Here is a 21,546-nt window from a genome sequence, read left to right on the forward strand (position 1 = left end):
GAGCTTGTTCAATTGATTGCTCTTACCTTGTAATACAAATCTCAGCTGCTGAACCCATTCTTCAGCATCTTTGGGAGAAGCTGCTGTGAACTAATAAAAAACAAACAATAACAAGAAAAATCACCACAGTAGAAATGAAAGGTATGTCGCATTCTTATCATTTCTTTAAGACCATTAGCAATTCTATTCATGTCTAAGACTACTTTTCTTGCAAGGATGCTTCTTATAATGTACAGTTAATTTTGACAAATTTACGTAATTGAAGCAGAGGATGATGGATTTGAAACTCTGATCAGCAGCTGGCAGCTGTGCAGGAAAAAAAGCTGCTTCTCTTCATCAATGTCAAAGACAGAACTGATGAACAAAATTTGCCCTTGACAATTAGAAGACACCCATGAATTTCTTTAGACTGCTGGGTACAGTTTTCTTAAAAATGTTCTTGTCAGATTCCAACACACTACCTGACAACTTAATTAACTGGCTTTCAACTGCAATCTCAGATATTTAAAACTTATTAAACATACATTCCATATTGACACTAGCCGATAGCTCTTGAATTGCAGAGCTGATACGTGTCTTTACCTTCATTTTCTCCCACAGTCCTAAGCAATACAATATGCCTTAACACTCTGATATTTTTCTTTTGATAATTTTACTCTTTCTGCTATGTAACTCTTTCAAGAAATCACACAGTTCTATTAAAATAGATATAAAATGCAATATGTGAAGTAATTGATAAATTACATATTCACTTGTTCTCTTTCAAGAAGATATCACTTGAACTAATCTGAAATTTTTTTAAATGTATTTCCTCTCATATGAACGTTCAATTTACAAAAACCAGTATTTTGTATTATTATTAACATGTCAGGAAGAGTTGTTTTAACAAAATGTTAATGTCTTCATAAACGAAATTGGAACATTTTATCAACTTAATTCAAAGCAACATAAAAACTCCAACCTGATAGACACGTTTATCAGGAGCAGAGATTTCAAAACAGCAATCTTTCTTTCCATCCTTCCTAAGAGTGTTATTCATTCTGACATTGTAGCCATCTATTGCAAATTCACCTTTCTGTTGTTTGTCTGTTGAAGATAAAACGAAAGTTAGAATTTCATTTACTACAGTGAATATAAATACCCAGTCAATTATCTTTTATTTAGATTTTCTTAGAAAGAGTATGTTTTGGTCATATTGCTTTCATCGTATAATGTTTAAATGTTTCTAGGGCCAGCCCCGGTGGCCTAGTGGTTAAGTGCAGCACACTCCGCTCCGGCAGCCTGGGTTCGGTTCCCAGGTGCAGACCTACACAACTTGTCTATCAGTGGGCATGCTGTGGTGGCAGCTCACATACAAAAAGAGGAAGATTGGCAGTGAATGTTAGCTCAGGGTGAATCTCCCTCAGCAAATAATAATAATGATAATAATAATAATAATAATGTTTCTAGACACCACTTTTAATTCTAAAATTATAGAAATATTTGGGATGATTGGGTTTAAAAAGGATATCTTAGGGAACCAGAGGAAGGCGGTCTGCAGATAGTGGTCTTATTCAGAAGGAAGTGGGGAAATATGACACTTTCATGTATGGAAAATCCAAGAACTGGAACTTAGCACTTGCTAGACAAACCCACTACAAATCTGTGGCTCTTTCATATTTAGTAAGCCAGTGGGGAAACCTGTCTCATTGAAAACTTGCTGGGCTTTATTAACCACTATCTCCTATCATCACCACCATCTCACGACCCTCACCTTCAAAAAGCCTCTAAAACACAACTTTTCTCTAAAAAAATAATCTCCTAAGTTGGTATGAATTGAACTCTAAATTTAAAAAGCAAAGCAGAACAAAACTACTAATTATAAAAAGACGTGCGTGGGGGAGAGTGTCTGGGGGGAGAGAAGCGGTAAAGCAAGTACAGAAGCATCAGTTACCAAAACAAAACCAAAAAGAGTAGGTTTCTTAACCCGTCAGTGAACAGCTAAACTAGTAAAGCACATTTGAATCCCCTACGACAAGGAGTCAAAAGATGACTTAAGCGTTAGTCTGATATTATTTTAAAGACAAATAAAATAGAAATACGACAAAGGATTTAATACTCTGGAACTGAAAATAAAATCAGCCAGCCTTCCTACTTTACCCAGTTATACCGTTTTCATAGGAAAGCTGCACACAGCTACAGGTTCATTTCCTAGATGAACACACGGTGTTAAAATCACGAGTCTTTTACTGAGCTCAGGGAAAATACAGAAAGGCTTCCACATCGTGGGGTGAGGGGCTCTCTCAGTTCAGTCCACCAATAAAATATTTATCTCCTTTTCTTAAATCTACTAATTTAATGCCTTAAGTTACATACATTTTTAAAAGATCATTGAGATCATATCTTGTTCAAAACATGAAATGAGAAAAAAATCTGAGTTAGAAATTCCTGACTTAAATGTGGACATTCTAACATATTTAGTCATAATTTACATCTCTTTGGATGATTGAAAAAACAATTCAACTTCAAAAATTTGAAGTTTGCTTTCTGGAAAAAGCCTACAACAAACTCTAAGAGGTTCAGGAAAACTATAAAAATTAGAGCAGCATTTCCCAAAGTGTGTTTTATGGGATATCAATAGGTTTTTACAATCAAATAGGTTTGGGAAATGCTGAATTCAACAAAGTTAAACAGGTTTTGTTAGTCCAGGCCTTCTTGGGACGCTTAATATATTTACACATTGATTGAGATTCTATGAGAAAGACTGAGTACGCAGCATTTCCCAAAATTATTTGTCCATGGAACCCTTTTTTCACAGAACATTTTATGGAACTGGTACTCCCAAGACGTATTTTGCAAAATACCTAACTAGGAAAATAACATTAGGACAAAAGTATTAAAATAATAAATGGTTAAGCACAGTTGGTTCTTCTAAATTCTCAAATAAGACTATGTCATTCATTCACTCATTCAACAAATTTATACAAAGCACTGACAACAAGTGAGGGAGCTTTATAGATATGGTGAGACGAAAGCTAGTAACACCTTAACCAGACCTTTCCCACATTCCCACTGAAATACACACATATACCCACACACGACACAAACTTTAAGTACTCCAGGAATATTAATCAATGATCCTCTAGATTGCAATAGGATTTAATTTTCACTATAAAAAATGGAAGTAGTCAGAGGCAAAATATCACAAGCCATCAAGGACAATTTTGAGAGATTTCCTTAAACTCCCCAGGAAAAAGAGGATTTTCAAGGACCAGATTGAGGAAAGTGGCTCCCTGCAATGGCTCAACTGCTCCATCTGATCTAAAGCTCATGCTTTCTACCTCCAATCTGGGTCTAAAATTCTTGGCAATGTAACATGAGTGGGACAGAAATGCATAACGAGTGGGAGTTTACATCTGGGGATGTAAAATCAGCTCTACAAAGACTGAGTTTGGAAGAGCTGCCAGGAGCTGGAAACCTTCTTGTGCTAAATTAACTAGGAATGAGATGACCAGGCAGCCCAATTAGGCAACCCCTCCTTAGACTAGCAGATCCATTTTAAGCAAAACCCCCAGAAATATGCTATGGGGCCACGTGTGAGATCTTTTGTGAGAGTCTAAGAGGATAACTTGAGCAGCCTCTAGTCAGATGAACCAAAGAGAAACCAATAATCCAATCTAGAGCTAAGCATCCCAGATGATAGAGACAAGGATACAGTTTGTATCCTCGTCTAAGGATAAGTGAAAAAGGAAAAGCAAACAAACCAAATGAACACAGGTGCCATAAAAATATTATATAATACATAAACATAACATAGCACTCAAGATGTAGAAAGCAAGAGCACACTACGAGAAACAGGAATAAACTCTGGACAACTGCTTTGTGTCTTTTATAAAGCAAAAAAAAAAAAAAGATTCTGAAAGAGATGAAAGATGGGACAATGCAATATAAAATAAAAAGAGAAACGGCTGAGACAGGAAGAAATTGGAATAGAGCTGGTAAAATAAGGGGAAAATACTTAAGTAAATAGAAAATGCAGCAGTAAAACAAATGATGTATTACAGTGATAAAAAGTTGAAAATTTTGAACATTCTTGAAAAATCGGATCAGATATACCTTTAAAAACTTCCTCAGTAGGTAGAAAAAAAAGAATAAGGGGGAGAGAGGACAAGAGGGAATATGATAGATATGGAAGACTGACAAAAATACAACATAAGAAGAAAAATGGGTGTTCCGAAAGAAGAGTAACAAATAAAATAGAGCCGATAATCAAAGATATAACAGAAGAAAACCTTATTCTGCCAAAGAAAGACCTAAGTCTACAGAATGAAAGGTGTTGTTGTTTAACTAATAATAATAAAAAGAATCTAATACCTATACCTAATCAGCTGATTGTTGAGTATTTGAGGATAAATAATTGTATAAACATCCAAATGAGGGTAGAGGTATGGAACCAGAAAGACTGAAGAGAATGCAGGGGAATTGGTAACTCTTTCTCAACAGCTTTTGCAAATCCACAATCATAAAGTAGACATATTTCCAATTAGCCAATGTGGGATAGGAAGTTCAAGACATGAAATGGGCAGACATTATGATAAGACTCCACTTGTCTCCCTTCACATTAGCACCTCTTCTAGACAGAGAAAAAGGAGAAAACCTTAGCACCCATGCTAATTTATATATAGGTTAGTTCACAGGGCTTTCTGGGATAGTTTCAAGGACATTTGCTGACCTGAGAGAGATTTTAGTCTCACAGTAATCTAAAACATAAAGATTTTAGTAACATAGTAACATGCTAGGTCTGGCCCGGTGGCCTAAGGGTTAAGTTCTTGCACTCCGCTTCGGTGGCCCAGGGTTCGCAGGTTCAGATCCTGGGTACACTGCTTATCAAGCCATGCTGTGGCAGGTGTCCCACATATAAAAAAGTAGAGGAAGATGGGCACGGATGTTAGCCTAGGGTCGATCTTCCCCAGCAAAAAGAGGAGGACTGGCAACAGATGTTAGCTCAGGGCTAATCTTCCTCACCAAAAAAAAAAAAAGTAACATGCCAATTAAATGGGAAATAAGGTCATTTAAGTTCATTTACCCAGAACTGTAAAATACTAATAAAATATTTTATCTAAGTGAACTTCCCAAAAAGCAGAAGCTTATTCCTTTAAGTGCCAAAACTCTTTAAAATGTTAGTCATTATAACAGAAATCTTTCTAAAATATATACTTCCCTGACTTCTCAAATAATTCTTTTAAACAAAATTTAACATTTTCTTGATGATCTAGTAGTATTGAGTATTACCTTTTACGTTATAACACATTGATACGCTCAGGATTTTTCAAGTGTTTCTCTCTCTATTAAATTCCCCCCAGCTTCTATTTTCACACTTTTAACCTTGCCTATATTATGCTGTTCAAATTTAATGTCTACAGAACTGAAGGCTGCCAGGAGAAACTAGATAATGAAATCTATTAAATCAGTAACTTAATTTTACACAATTCTAATTCAGTAGGTTCAAAGTAAAAAGCAGTTAGCTCTGATCTCTTACAAAACAAAATGCATGAGGTTAATGATAGCTATTACCTTCCACTTTTTCACCGGCTTTTAGGTTTACAGCTGTGTTCTGGGTGTTTTAAGTGCTAAGACGACAACTCACCTTTACTGAGCTCTCTCTATATGCCAGGAATTTAATATAGTATATATCATATATACCTTGTAATAATTCTAAGAGAGAGAAAGTGTTTATTATATCCCCAGCACTGATAGGAAAACAAACCTTAAAATAACCAACTTGCTTATGGCCATACAACCAATAAGGGATAAAAGCCAGGACCCTAATGTAAGTCTGATTCCAAACCCTTGCTTTCCAACCATTTCACACTGTCTCCTAGAAAGGCGTTTCTCAAAGTACATTTCAAGAATCACCTATGTTAGAATCATCTTCGATGACAGTGTAAAAAGCAGAGGGGCCAACCCCGTGGCTTAGCGGTTAAGTGCGCACGCTCCGCTACTGGCGGCCCGGGTTCGGATCCCGGGCGAACACCGACGCACCGCTTCTCCGGCCATGCTGAGGCTGCGTCACACATACAGCAACTAGAAGGATGTGCAACTATGACATACAACCATCTACTGGGGCTTTGGGGGAAAAAAAAGGAGGAGGATTGGCAATAGATGTTAGCTCAGAGCGGGTCTTCCTCAGCAAACAAAGGAGGATTAGCATGGATATTAGCTCAGGGCTGATCTTCCTCACACACACAAAAAATAAATAAATAAATAAAATAAACAAAAAGCAGAAATGGCTACCACTCTGCACTTGCTGTACAGGAATCTCTGGGGGTGGGTCCAGGATACCAAATTTTTAGCAAGCACTCCAGGTGATTTTGATATACACTAATGTTTGAAAAACCACTCTTCCAGAACATGTAATTTATGAAGCCTCAGTAGAGAAGATAAACATTATCTTGCATTTCCTCTTACAACCTGGGTCCAACTTTCACAGCCTGCTTTATGGGCTCCTCTCCTTTGCCTATCTCTTAAACAGCTATGATGGGGTATGTTCTAAATCCTGCTCTTTTCCCACTTGACATTCTTCCATGAGCAACCTCACCCAATTCCAAGGATTAAGTTCCTATCAATATGTTGTGACTCATAATTTTCAATCCAGCTTCAGAATTGTATATCCCAATCTGCATCTGCTCACTATACACGTTTCATCTTTTCAATGTCCTCCAGGTGCAATGACTATAATATGCCCACAATGGAGATCATCTTATCCCCACTCCCCCAACACCTGTGATCTTTTGGTATGTCCTCCTTCTCAATAAATGGCACCTCCACTAATTGAAGCCTCCAAACCAGAAAACTGAGCACCATTCTTGATTTCTCCCTTTCTTTCATCAACTGCCCCCATGTTCCCTCCCTCCACCTCACTGCCACCTACCAAAATCCAAACAGTCCTATTTTTTATGCAAATATGCTTGCCTTTTCTCTTCTTTGCTGGCTCTCAGAAACCATGCTTAAAATACCAACCACTCTGCTACCATTTTAAATATAGTATAAACATAGCAACTAAATAATTCCAAATAATTTAGCATCCCTATTAAGTTGTGGGCATATGTCATTTGAGGATCCCTAGCATCCAAGTATCTTTCCTATTTTAGTCCTGAGATTGTTGAGGGGCAGAGTGAACACAGAAGCTGGAGGGAGGCAGATTTTCCCTGTTCCAGATCAGTCAAGCAGATGCTCCAGCCTAGGACCTAAATCTGAACTGAGTAATGGAAGAATCAGGGGAGAGCTCAGAATCCATTCCTGTGGTAGTGGGATTCACTGATTTGTGGCAGGGCAAAATGGCAACATCATGAGTCCTGGCTTGGCAGGGCCAGCAGTGTGCCCCAACTAGACTCTCTCTGGGGGTATGGATTGGGCTGAAGTTCTAGCCACTTTGTCTCCCTTAGTCCTTGCCTGCTTTCTGAGCCTGGTTGTTTAGCCTTCCCATCAATTCTGTCTGAGAACCGATATTCTCTCAATAATTTCCTTTCCTGCATAGTTAAAGTTGGTTTCTATTATTTACACCAAGAATGCTAACTTGGTACAGATGGTTAGCAAACAGAAAAATACCCAACATGTTCAGAAATTTTTGATAATATCTGCTTCATATATTTAAGAAGGCCTTTCCCCCTTAGTGAATAACTCATATTATTTCCAGAAGTATTAATGCTCATTAATAAAAGAGGAAAAGAAACATGCCTTTTAATACTAAACCTTTCCACTAAACTTTATCAAGCTGTTTAGCTAGTTGTTCTAGGCCCTCAGTTAACAGTTAAAGATATATGAACATTTTCCTTGTTTATACAGCTCACAGAAATACAGCTGCCAATGCTAATTCAGCCACTTGAAATATACTTCTGGTGTGTTGAGTTATACTGTTGAGGAAATATCAAATTATTACTATTTTAAGTGAAAAATACTATATACTATATATATTTGCTACTTAAGAGCCCCAAATGGCTTTGAACAACAAACATAGGCAATATTGATGGGTCCAAAGGGAAGCATTTTAGTTAGAATTAAAAGTTTGGCTCATATGGTCTGGTGGTAGGAAATTTTAGATAATTCCCAACTCCCCCTTTTTTAAAAAAAAATAAAAGTACACTGCAAGCATAAAAATCAAGTGGTTTTTTTTAATACAGCCACACATTTTCAATCATAGGTATAAACTTGACTAAAAAACAAAGTAGTACAAGGTAGCTGTGAATGAAGAATAAATAAATTACAGGCATTTTTGTAGAATGGGAATTTAAAGCCCTGTTTCTACTTTTTTTATACTGTTTTCCTCTACAACTGAAATTCAGATAATAATTATGATATGTTCTATTAGACTATCATATCATACAGCTATTGTTAAGATAAACATTACACAGTGAATATCTTAATACCCTATACACACTATCCTCTTAGAGCCTCCCACGATAATTGAGAATAAATGACACTGCTCTACTTATGCAACATGAGAGTGGATAAAAACATCTAAGATAACCTGCAGCTCATTCATGCACTTAAGGTGGTAAACAACCTCTCTGGATTCTTGGCCACTCTCAGATTCAGAAGACATTTTGCCTCCAGTCTCACCTTCTCCTGAAAGCTGTCAACGTGATCTTTCCAACATCCAATCAAAGTTTGTCACGCCATCTACTTATCTTCAATGCTTAGAAACATTAACTGTCCCTTACACAGGAAAGGCCAAACTCCTGACTAGGGCATGTAACAACCCCTTCCCGGCTCACCAGCCCTCACTCACCTACTGCCCGCCAGTGAGCCGACTCCTGTGTATCAGACTGTTTCACAGGTCCTCTGTGCCTACTCCTCTGAGCCTACGTATTATACTGCTTTGCATTAATAATACCTGACACATAGATGTCCAAAGAAAATCTATTGGTATAGCTGTTGCTGTTTCTATCTATATACAGATAGATAGAAACAGCAACATCTATATATCTATAGATTCTATCTATACATCTATATATTTATATAGATGTATCTATAGATATAGATATAGATATATAGCACTGCACAGTTTGATTTAAAATATATCTACCTTCAATCCATATATATCTTCAATCTACTTATTGATGTATAGATATATTTTAAATCAAACTGTGTCCTACTTTATTGCAAACCAACATGATTCATCATCAGACCCTTAATAAGACTTAGTTTGTACCTGAATATTTCTGCATGTTGATGAAATCCCACTAAATATCAGATGTACATTTTAACTTCTCTATACTGTAACAGAGTCTCAACTATAAAGGCAGAAAATAAAGGCCTTTTATTTAACATTTATTGTGATAAACTTTAAAGTTAACACTTGCATATTAAAAGGCCCAAAGTCTATAAAATAGCAATAATTCTGATAAAAAATAGAATTATCCCTATTTTTAAGGAATGACAAAGATATTATCCTTCTTCTTTTTTTTTTTTTTTTTTGTGAGGAAGATCAGCCCTGAGCTAACATCCATGCTAATCCTCTTTTTGTTGGGGAAGACCGGCTCTGAACTAACATCTATAGCCAATCCTCCTCCCTTTTTTTCCCCCCAAAGCCCCAGTAGATAGTTGTATGTCATAGGTGCACATCCTCTAGTTGCTGTATGTGGGACGCGGCCTCAGCATGGCCGGAGAAGCAGTGCGTCAGTGCGTGCCCGGGGTTCCGAACCTGGGCCGCCAGTAGCGGAGCACGCGCACTTAACTGCTAACCCACAGGGCCGGCCCAATATTATCCTTCTTTATACAAAGTTAGAATAGAAATTTTTAAAATAGAGTTCATTTACACATTTTATACATATATTCATGATATAATTATAAAATGCTGATGCCTTGACCGAGGAATTTGCCTCTATCATAAATGAATAAAGAAAAAAGGTAAGCTCTTATGGCTGTTACTGAAGTTGTTGTTACAAAACAACAGAACTTCCAACTATACAAACACTCTGTCACTTTAACAACATTTTAAAAATATTAAAAGAGAATTATTATGCTATTTCAACATCAAAACACACGATAATTTTCATCCAAACTGAACAGATATGTCCTTTTTTTCCTATTATTCAAGTTGTGGGGGAAGTGAGAAAGCAGAGAGGTCAATTTCAAAGAAAAACTTTATTTCCCAGCCAATCTAAAAGTTTTGTTATTTTAAATTATCTGTATTATGCCCAATTTTCCAATGATTTTTATTATACACTGAAAAGATATTACAATGAAAAAATTACAACCACATGTAACAAATAACTTTTGATATATATTTAGAATGACTTGGTAGGACCAAGGCTACCTGTAGCTGTCACATACTGGATGGCGCCAGGATTCTCTTCAACTATGGAGTGGGAGTAGGGGCAGGAAAACTCCTTAAATGGGAAGAAAAGAGATACTACAAACTAACTACTCCCCCCTCAACAGTGGGAAAAGATAAGGTTCACAATGCTGATTCAAGAGCATATGGAGATTAAACAGAAAAAGGAAAAAAAAAAAAGCCATGAGTTTGGAACAGGTTCCTAAATGGGCTATCATTTACAGGCATGTTGGAGGGGCTGATAACAACTAAGTTGTGGAAAGAGCGTGGCTTTGGGGCCAGAGAGGACTGCACTAAATCCTCAACCTGCCTCTCAGCAGCCCTGTGATAACCTCTCCTGACTGGTTCACTGTCCTCCTATGTGATCCTGTTGGCCCAGGCCCTATCCGTTCCAATCCATACTCCACAATAACATCACAATTACTTCCTAAACACCAAACCTGGTTATAGAGCCCTATGCTTAAAGGCCACATTCAAGATAAAATACTTAGCAAGGCCCTTATTCTCACAAGGCTCTTGTCAATCTGATCCTAACCAACTTCTTCAGCCTTATGTGCCTCCTCCTCTCACTCCCTCACTACTCTACCTTGATTCCAACTTTAATTTCATCCAAGGTCTACTGCAACTCAGAATCTCTGCTATTCCCCTGCCTGGAATGCCCATTTTACCCTTCTTCATCCAACAAACTCCTACGCACTTTCGAAGGCTCAATGACGGGTACTCTCCACTAGGTATTCTAGTTATTTTGGGGAGGTATTAACTATTCTAGGGAATAACTAGAAGTATTCCCTAACTCTCCTAGTCAGTTAGCCATCCCTCCTTTGTGATTCAAAGATATTTTATTTACATCATGTACTATACTGCATTGAAATGACCAGTTTACCCACCCAGCCCCCGCCTCTGATCCTGAGACTTGCTCTCTTCCTCAATTATACCCACACAACTCAAACAGTGACTATTTCTAAGGCACGATTATCTTTGGATCCCCAGTGCCTAGTATCCGTTAAGTATCCAATAAGTGTTTATCAAATAAAAAAAATGAATAAATGAATGAGGGAATGAACGACTACCTTCACGGCAGTCTGAACATCTAGGACTTAAGAAGTTTGATGAATGAGATTTGTGACAATCAAAGGAAGAGGAAAGAGATGAAAGGACAGATGCAATTTCATAAAGTGACAAAATACATACTATCTATCTATCTATCTATCTATTTATTTATTACTTAAGGGCCCCAAATGGCCATGAGTAATAAATACAAATAATATTTATGGGTACAAAGGTAAATGCATTATTCACCCTAGAGGCTGGAACTACTCTTTCTAAGCCATTACTATCTTGATGGGTCAAAATGTTTTTTGGCACACACAGTGAGTGAGAAAATGTGAACTATGTATCTGTCAAACAGTAACAAAGTACAGTTAACCTAGTAAGTGCCATTCAACTCCTTCTGTGCCTCTATAATCCATTTATCTAAATCCTACTTAGTTGGAGGATTATAGTACTCATATATAAATAGCTCTTTCCAAAGTTTAGGTAAACGGTTCACACATACAGTAAATGAGACGGTACAAATCAGCTGATTTCACAAAAGAAAATAAAAATTTCATGTGACATGTACATTTTCCTGAAAAGAAAAAGATACAAAGGAAGGAAATTAATATCATGCCAAACAAGCAATTAAAAACTGTCTAAAGATAGATTTTTTTTTTCTGGGTTCCTAAAAGGAGAATAACTGGCCAAGAATTCCAAAGGAAGCAGCCAAAAGAGAAAAGAACCACTAAAAGCAGATCTGAAACCTCAATGGAAACAGAAGGCTTCATAGTAACAGATAGGGAAGAGTTTAAGGAAATATAAAGCAGATCTTCAAATAGCCACACAAAAAAGGAATGCTCAAATAGTAATTTTCAAAAAGCAGTGGTGGTCAAGGTGGCTAAATGGATCACAATGTAGTTAAAATACAAATTAAAAAGAATGTTATTACCACAAGGTCTCATCAATTAGGAACAGAAATGGGAATCTAACTAATACCTCCCCAAAATAACTAGAATTTATTTATTGAATATTAGTTTTTGAAATAAACATAAACACTCCTTAGGTTTTGGGAAAACTCTTAGTAATCTTTGACCTAACAGTTGGTATACACCAGTTAGGACTAGGAGTGGAGGAAACAGGCATTAGTACTCATTGATTCTTAAAAAAGTTAGAAATGAGAAGCCTAACTGAACCTAAGTCGCAAGGATTCAAAACCTCCCTCCTCTGGTCTTGCAAAATAGGGGATATTTCTTTGTAGAAATGTAAGATCTTGATCTCAATTCATAATGCTGCACAAAATTGTATTTCTATAATAGTAACGCATGTTTACAACCTATGATAATCATAACTGAACCTGGACTCTAAATTTCCTGACAAATCACCTATTTACCCTTAGCAAAAGAAAGAAGGCTGTCTGTTGGTAGTTGTTTATAGTTTACATTTCATTGACGCCATTATTACATTTGAACATACTGTAAATTAGTGACAGAATGTAAACTAGCCACTAAATTAATTCTCAACTTTTTAATCCCATTAGCCAAAAGGTAAGACCAACTTCTAGCATCATGCACATATTTCAAATTTATCTGAAATACAATAATCATATCTTCCTGGTTTTATAATAAGGAAAAGAATCCTAAAAACTGCAAATAATGCCAAATGAAACATAGATCCCAAACAACACTGATGAGTAACAATTCCACGGAAAAGCTTATATTCAGTGACACTGGGCTTTTATGACTTTTTTCTCCTTAAATGTCCTTTCTGGAAATGAATGTTAGATATTTCTATATGACCCTTCCTTTATAATATTCATCTTCTGACCTGCTTTTCCAAGAAAAAAGCAAAACTAAGAAAGCTTATATTCTTTAAATTTCAATATTTTATGGCTTTATTTGTTCAAATAATGTACTTAAAATTATGTGAACTATGACTAAGAGATTTATTAATTAGCAAATAAAGTTACAAAATATATCTTATTGTTTCTAAATTAATATAGTGACAATAGTGGTTAAGAGCGTGGACTCTAACCATTACGCCTAGGTTCAAATCCCAGATCTGCCATTTACCAGCTCTGTGACCTTGAACAAGTTACTTTACCTCTCTGTCCTCAGTTTCCCAAACAGTAAAATAAATGGGGCTAATAGTAGTACCTACCTCACAGAGTGGTAGTTAGATGAGTTAAAATAGCTAAAGTGCTTAGACAGCTAAGGTGCTTAGAATAGTAACCTCTATACAGCTGTTTGCTGCTGTTATTTAAATTTATAAAAGAAGCTGAGAAGGGTATTGCACATATTTCATTTTATCTAAACTTTTCTAATATTTGAAGAAAAAAATATCTTTCCTCCCTTCAAAATTCTCACAATCCAAATGGTTTTAACTCTGCCAGAAAATCTACAACTATAGCCTGGATGATAAATATTTCCTAAGGTGAAAGGCCACATAGATGAAAGTTATTATACTCTCTTTCCTAATTCAATAAAACACAATTGTGTTGACTTTTAGGGCATTCTGGAATATGGAGCATTTGTCAAATAATGAAATAGAATTATAAATTAGCCAGACTATAATTATTAAAATTCTCAGTTATTCTTTCCCCATTTGTCTTCAGCTTAGTCTGTAGCAAAAAAAGGGTAAAATGGCCCCCCAAACCCTCATGCAATAAAAGTTGATATAATTGAACACCAATACTACCTTTATCACTTCCATAATAATAGAACACTGTTTTACTGAGAGCACACCACCGTTTCTGCCATTCAAATCCCAGAAAGCTGTGATCTACAATAAAGGGGAAAAAGGAAGAGTTTAGATAATATACATTACATATGTTAATATAATGCCATTTCCTCATTGTAAAAGGAAAAGTAACTTAATATGATTTCTAGGGTTCCTTTTAGCTCTAAAATTCTATGACTAATTAAATTTGTATCTTCTTTTCCAAAAGACAAACAAAAAACAAAGCTAAAAGGAATAAAGTGAAGCAGAGATGGGGCTGCTACATTCCTGGGATCAACTGCATGGCTAACAAACTGTCCTGACAGGGACAGTCAAAAAGGCATTTGACTATACAGCCTTGAGATAACTGATTCATCTGGGTCTTATTTTCTTATCCGTTATAAAAGGGAGCGGGTTGAAGTTGACCTAGATTATTTCTACTATCTCTTTTAGCTTTATAATTCAGCTAGGAAAGCTAAGAAAAGCAAATGGACTATAAACAGAAAGGCCCAAAGGGACTACCTGAGAGACCAGCAGAACGGTGATAAAGAGACTTTCTGCTTTTCATTTCCCATTTCATAACACCACCTCCACATTCCATTTCCATTAAATATTGGTGTTGAAAGAGTGAGACCATATGGTCAACTCCCACTTATCACAGCCAATGGAGAGAACACTGAATGAATAACAGAAAATGGCAGACAATATGCCAGGCTTGACCTGAACCATAGCAGACAAGGTATATGCCAGGTCAGGTGCAGGATAACCTGCTGCTCAGCTGGGTGGGATAACGGTGAGAAATCCCATCCTTGAGAATACGGTCATGGCCCGCAGCCTTCCACTAAGAGGCAGGAAACAGCTCCTGAATCATCTACAAATAACCGAGGTTGACAGTAAAAATCTGACCAAACGTTTTGTTATTAAAAATTATTTAGAACTGAAAGCTGTATTTTGTGGTTTGGATAATGTAATCCAGATTTTTCTTAGAGTCTTAAAAGTCTTCAATCACCTAAAGATAATATTGGCTCCACATGTATACTACAAGCATGTTTTATCTGAGGATAAAACCATTTTTAGTTTTTTCATTAGAATTTTACAGTTTACCTTTTCTGCGTTTTTCAAGGTAGCCAGCCTTTAAAACAAAAGGAAGGTCCTGTGCTGCAATTGGAGGAAACTGGTTTCCTGTGGGAAATAGGAAAGAAGAAAAAAGTAGTCAGTAATCCATTTCAGAAAAGCCAAGTACCAGATCTCATTAGACTCAGTGTACTTTTAATTACCCAAATTAATTAAATCCAAGTCTATTAGCTTTGTTTTAGATCCATTCCATAGACTAGTCCCTCTCTTCCTCCTGTACATCTCAAGAGCAAAAAAATATTCTATACATACATATTATGCTCCCCCAAATACAGTAATATTATGAAACTGAATGATCTCTAAAGGGCAATACTTCTCGACCTACAGTCTGTAAGGAAAGGACTAGGAAACTATTAAAAATACGTGCAAAGAGAAAGAGAAGTTATGAATTTCAAATAAATCACATAAGCTTCTTAACATTTATATTGGATTAACTCTTCAACAATTTTGCATATCGACTCTTACCTAGATATCCCTACGCCTACCAAGTGAAAACGAAATGATTTTTCCCCAAAATCAAATGCTAAAATTGGTTTCTCTGAGTCTAAAGCAAATATTCTCTTTTCCTGATTGTACTCACAGAGAAATCTTGTAAACATTCAACTGAATGAGTATGCTTTAGGTTTTTCTAGGGCACGTGAGAGTCTAAAACTAGGTAGATCGATCTGATAGAACATAAACAACTAATAGATGCCTACAAAAAATTTAAAGATTAAACCAAAAGTTAAGTCAATTAGAAATCATATATTCATGGTCACGGATCATAGGTTACTCAATAATTTCACAAGTGTTCAATATTTTTATATAAACTTCATTAGAAATATAACACACTTATCTCAGCATTTTACTAGAAGTCTAACAAGTGAAAACAATCAATCTAATGAAAGTTTCTATGGAATACACACAATGGAAACAGTTTCAATATAGTTTATGAGTAAAAAAAGTGTTTTGATAGGAAGTTTATTTATTTATTTTTTTTTTAAAGATTTTATTTATTCATTTTTTTCCCCCCAAAGCCGCAGTAGATAGTTGTATGTCATAGGTTCACATCCTTCTAGTTGCTGTACGTGGGACTCGGCCTCGCGTTGTACGGAGAAGTGGTGCCTCGGGATGCGCCCGGGATCCGAACCCAGGCCGCCAGCATCAGAGCGCGCGCACTTAACCGCTAAGCCACAGAGCCGGCCCAGGAAGTTTATTAAATACAAATTCATCACAGAATTACCAGCTGGGTTTTTTTTAAACATTAGTATCACAGTAGTTTTTATAAAGTCATAGGTATTTTTCCTTAAGAAATAAAGCTTAAAATTAAAGCACTGATTTCAGTTCCCTGGTAGATCAATTTTACTCAGTAAACACAAATCAATATCATTAAAATATATTTAAAATAGAGCACCGATTTTGAAATGTATATAAAATTTTAGGGAAAGCCAGTGTAAATATTTGAATAGTTGTTCAGTAAATGGATCCATGTTTCTATTTTTCAGAATAAACTTGATCTATACAAAGGAAGAAGCTATTTACTATAATATTTTTGTACATAAAATAAAAATCACATATGGAAATCTTATCTATGCGAACAAGTCCTAGTCAACCACTAAATTAAAGAGGGTGACTGTGGTTTGATTTGTTTTTTTAAAAAGACAAGAAAAAATAATGACTAATAGCACTTTTTTATTAAGCTAGGTTACTGACAAAAAACTAAACACAGAAATATTGTATCATATAAGAATGTGAAATTCTAGCTAATATAAAAACATTTACGAAAATTTTCTCTCTAAACAAAATTCCTGAAAATAAAGTACTTACTTCTCCAACTAAGCAAGACCAAAGTTTAATTTCTGTGGAAGTCTGCTTATGCTCAGGCTTTTTTAAACTGGCCTGTACAGTTCTTAAATCAACCACACAAAATCTCTTTGCGAGAAGCATCATATCATATCATTTCAGGATGAGAAAGCAAACGTATTCATTACGTATTTTAATATGATTATCATATTAAAATTTACAAGTAGTTTGTCCACAGTGGCAAAAAACAAGAATATTCACTGCAAATATCCCATAAATAATTTTATATCTTTAAGATGATGGAAATAAAACTCCTAAGCACTGTCCATTTTGGATGAAATTAAACTACAGAAGGAAGAGGCAACTTTTCAATCTTAAGGTTTGATGTGCTGCTTTAATTGGACATGGGGAGGAATTAATTACCTCCACTTGGCTAAAGAAAGCTCGTTGAGAAGTAGTCCCATGACCCTCTCACTTCCATTGGGCATAATAAATGTTCTTTACACATAAAATTAACCCTCTAGATCTTAAGAAGAACCTTTAAATTATTCTGAAGAGAAACGGGTACCTTTAACGTAGCTTTCAACTTTAAAAAGTTATTCATCAAAAAAAAAGGATGGGGAGAAAAATAAGAGAAGGAGGAGGAGCAGGAGGGGAAGTAGAATTTACTAGGGTCAATATAACTATAACCTGAGGCTTCTGCTTTAAGAAAAATGTTGATTAAATTTCCACCTGATAAATCACAATAAAATTTGATGTCACAAGCAATACTTATTCTGAATTCTAAATTCATGTTTCTAATATATAATACTTTATTTCATTCCTAAAGGGGGAAAAAAAGCAAGTTTTCTGACTGAGATTTCATTTTCTAAACCTTTTTTGCTATTTGCTCAATACCTAGGATTTATTTAATATGCACGCAAATTTTTTAAAGAAACCGGTTTATTAATAGTAATCCCTTTAGATACTTTAGATTTTAAGTTCTTAGAAGAACCATTTGATTTGTATAGTACCATAAACATATAAACACTTGATACATTTTTTTTTTTAGGTGAGGAAGATTGGCCCTGAGCTGACATCTGTGCCAACCTTCCTCTACTTTGGATATGGGATGCCATCACAGCATGGCTTGATGAGCAGTGCATAGGCCTGGGCCTGGGATCCGAACTAGCAAACCCTGGGCCGCCAAAGCAGAGCCCACGAATGTAACCACTACGTCACAGGATTGGCCCCAACACTTAATACTTTTTGATGGTAGAAATTGAAAACTTGTAACAAGATATAAAAAGTGGCAATTTCTCTTTAAAAAATATGAATTCTCACACCATTTAGACCTCATACCACTATATCTACAATTATCAATAGTATGTCACCATTGAAGAAGATTCACGTTGATCTAAAGAATTAAGACTATACAAATGCAGGTATAATGATACATGAAAAATAGGAAGGTAAGGCTCATTACAAACCTATTTGAGCTTCAAAACGTTTCCCAAACAGCACAATTACATTATCTCACCATGGGAAACCATGCAACATAGCCAATACAAACATTTCAACAAATTCACAATACATTATCAGCTCTGTTTCACTATCAAAATTCACGCCCTTGTCCCAGTAAGTTTAGCACTGAGCCTTAATCCTTTGGCACAATAGCAGGCACTCAGTAAATGTTGGCTTTTATTAACCGTTATAACTAAATATCATTATTATTATACGTTAGTATAACTGTAACTATTAATTCAAATGAATGCATGCCAATGTACATGTAAGACTAATGTTGTTTAGACAATTTTAATCAGAAAGATGGAAAAAAAGCATGATTTGGTAACTGTACAAGTTAAGCATTGTAGTTATTTTAAAAGCAGTTCAAAGATTTCCTTTTGGTTAGGTGAAAGTGATTGATGAAATTATATCCTAAGGGCAGAAAAAAAATTAACCTATACTCTAGGGCAGCCTATTTACACTGCAGATGATTACTACATGGGCTTGCTTACGTGGCAACAAGTTTTCACTACCCTGAGGAAATAAGCATATACTGACAAAGACTAGTTTTCTTTTTATAAAATGAGCATGTATTTCTTATATAATAGTCCTACACTTCCAAAGTGGGTCAAAATATTAGACATTAAAACTATAACCCTACAAAAGCGGGCAAGGAATGGGTCTTCTCCAACTTGCAATTTCTGAATCTGAAATATGCAAAATGGTTACAAGGTCACAATGAATTCAAATAAACAAGTATCAACTCCTAGCAACTCAATAGGAAAAAGGCAGTAGTGGAATCCAAATTTTCTTATACTTTGGTTGGTATTTTATTCACAAGGCCACTGTTTAAAAGATAACTCAAAGAGTTCTAGAATGTGTCTTGAAACTTTTGCCTTAAAAACAAACTGTGTATATAGTGGATGTAGTCTACTAGCAAGCTAAAGGAATGGATTCTAGAATCTGAAAAATGGAGAACAGTAGCAAAGTATGAAAATCAAAAACAAATTACCTAAAAACTAAGGTATTACTCAATCTTGGCAATTTATTAAACTATTTTTTTAACTTTTTTCCTTGAATCTAAGATGAAACACACTGGAATGCTTAAATATCTGTAATGTATTTCAGAAATAAGTTTTACTTTTTAAAAAGTTTTAACTATTAAAAATAATTATTTCAAAATGAAAAATAATTATTTCAATTTCAGAGAAAGCTATGAATTTTCTTTGGCAGGAAGTATCATTTAGGCATATTTCAGATGTTAGGTTGGTTGGGTATAAAACTAGTCTTGGCATTAGCAAGGCAGACAGTTGCATTACTGTATGTATGATAGGGAAAGGTGGAAAAAGAGGTCCATATCACAGAATGCTTTACTCAGAAGAAAAGGCCTAGAACAGCATGAAAATTCCTAGAATAGGAAAGGGGAGTAAGGGCAATAAAGGGAGAGAGAGAGTTAAGAGTTAGGGGGAGAAAGAGTTGAGTTGAGGGGAGAGAGAGAACAAATCATCTTTTCTTTTTTGTATCTCTTTCCTCAAAATACTCTAAATAAACAAACTTTGTTTAATTTACAATTTTATCCAGCACTGGGTGTCTCAACGCACTATTCCTGACCTCCAACATTGACATGTCTCCTAATCCACTCCTCCCTCACACACACACACACAAACACTTACATTAACTGTATTCCAATCTGACACCTCTTTAAATGCATTTATTTTTCTAAGACTTATAGTGAGGCATCACTTTCAAAGTGCAACTTAAAGTGAAGATTTTTTTTTTTTTTTTAAATCTATATAAGTTCTAACTGCTGAGTTCTGGAATTAACTTTTCATTCAGTTTCCTTTCTACCTTCTTGGCTCTTCATGTGGGACTATGAATAGGTGTCAAGGGATGTGAGTGATTCAGAGACATTTTCAAAACAGATGTCTGTTTTTCACTATCCCTTTTATTTTTTGATACGCAACTTTGGTGACTGACTTAAATGCTAGACTTCTAAGGAATAGAAAGCCTCAATTTTACTATTTTATCATTAATAAACTATAACAATATTATGAGCTTCACTGCATTAATATGTTCACAGTTTTATAGTTGGTTGATCTAGACTTAGCACAAAAATTCCTGCTACGTTTCTGAGTCTCACCTTTTACTGGCTTCAATTTACTCATCTTTTACTGGCTTTTCTCTTTATCGCTTGGCATTTGTATAGTTTTCAACATGAACACTAAACTTTCAGTTAGTATAATTTTTCCCTCTACCTTTACACAACTGAAGATTCCTTTACCCTAAGATTGGAAAAGAATGGAGATGTATATTAAAAAAAAAAGATTGTTTTTGTTCATAAGAATTTTCCAAGTTGGGATCTTGGTTTAGTCAAATATTCTGTCACCACACATTGTGACTGCTTTCCTTGAACTGCAAAAAGTAAATGGTAAGTCCCTCAACATTATCTTTTTTTCTCTCAATTCATATGAATAAAACATCCATGAGTTTATCTAAATCTTTTTAAATTCTTCATTTTCACCTGATAGTTGGAATATTGAGTTCCATAAACCAGCCACCTCCTGGGGGAAGACAGTGCTTCCTTTCATCTTTTCTAAAACTTTTATGTGATAAACTTTTTAAAATTCTTGGTCATTCTAGCATTCCTGAATTTGATAAATAGACCCTTTTTTTTTTTTTTTACAGTATCCACCCACTTGATGATTGCTTTATATATAAAACATGTATTAGGCTTCAATTTTTCCAAGACTACTGATCATTTTAGTTTCTCATTTCATGTTGGCAATACTTCTCCTACCTTGGTCATCTCAGTGGTTACTTTATTGTCTGTGTTAACTTCTCCAGCTCAAGTTCATTTTTCTTAAAAAGTGGTCAACAGAATTGAAGTATATTTTCAGATGCCAATATTCCATGTATTATAATTTTGCATAAAGGTAGAAAAATGCTTTCTGTTTTGTTTTCTATATCTTTCCAGATAATGTCCAGACATTTCTGGCAAAGGGTATATATTGAGTACTCAGCTTTAGGAAACAGTCTATAAATGAGCTTCAGTTCCCAGAGCTATTACTGGATCAGAACTC

General features: G+C 35.4%; 1 protein-coding gene across 1 annotated transcript in view; it reads right to left on the minus strand.

Moving 5' to 3' along the window:
• SKAP2 (src kinase associated phosphoprotein 2) overlaps window positions 1-21,546 on the minus strand; it is a 167,382-nt gene that overhangs the window by 51,061 nt on the left and 94,775 nt on the right. Inside the window, exons 5-8 of the mRNA XM_014786224.2 lie at window positions 15,170-15,247; window positions 14,045-14,128; window positions 962-1,086; window positions 27-90 (exon numbers count right to left, since the gene is read on the minus strand). Coding sequence (XP_014641710.1) covers window positions 27-90; window positions 962-1,086; window positions 14,045-14,128; window positions 15,170-15,247 — 351 coding nt within the window. The remainder of the gene's footprint in view (window positions 1-26; window positions 91-961; window positions 1,087-14,044; window positions 14,129-15,169; window positions 15,248-21,546) is intronic.

This window comes from Ceratotherium simum, chromosome 1 (genome assembly GCF_057802395.1).
Source record: "Ceratotherium simum simum isolate JZ-2026a chromosome 1, ASM5780239v1, whole genome shotgun sequence".
NCBI lineage: Eukaryota > Metazoa > Chordata > Mammalia > Perissodactyla > Rhinocerotidae > Ceratotherium > Ceratotherium simum.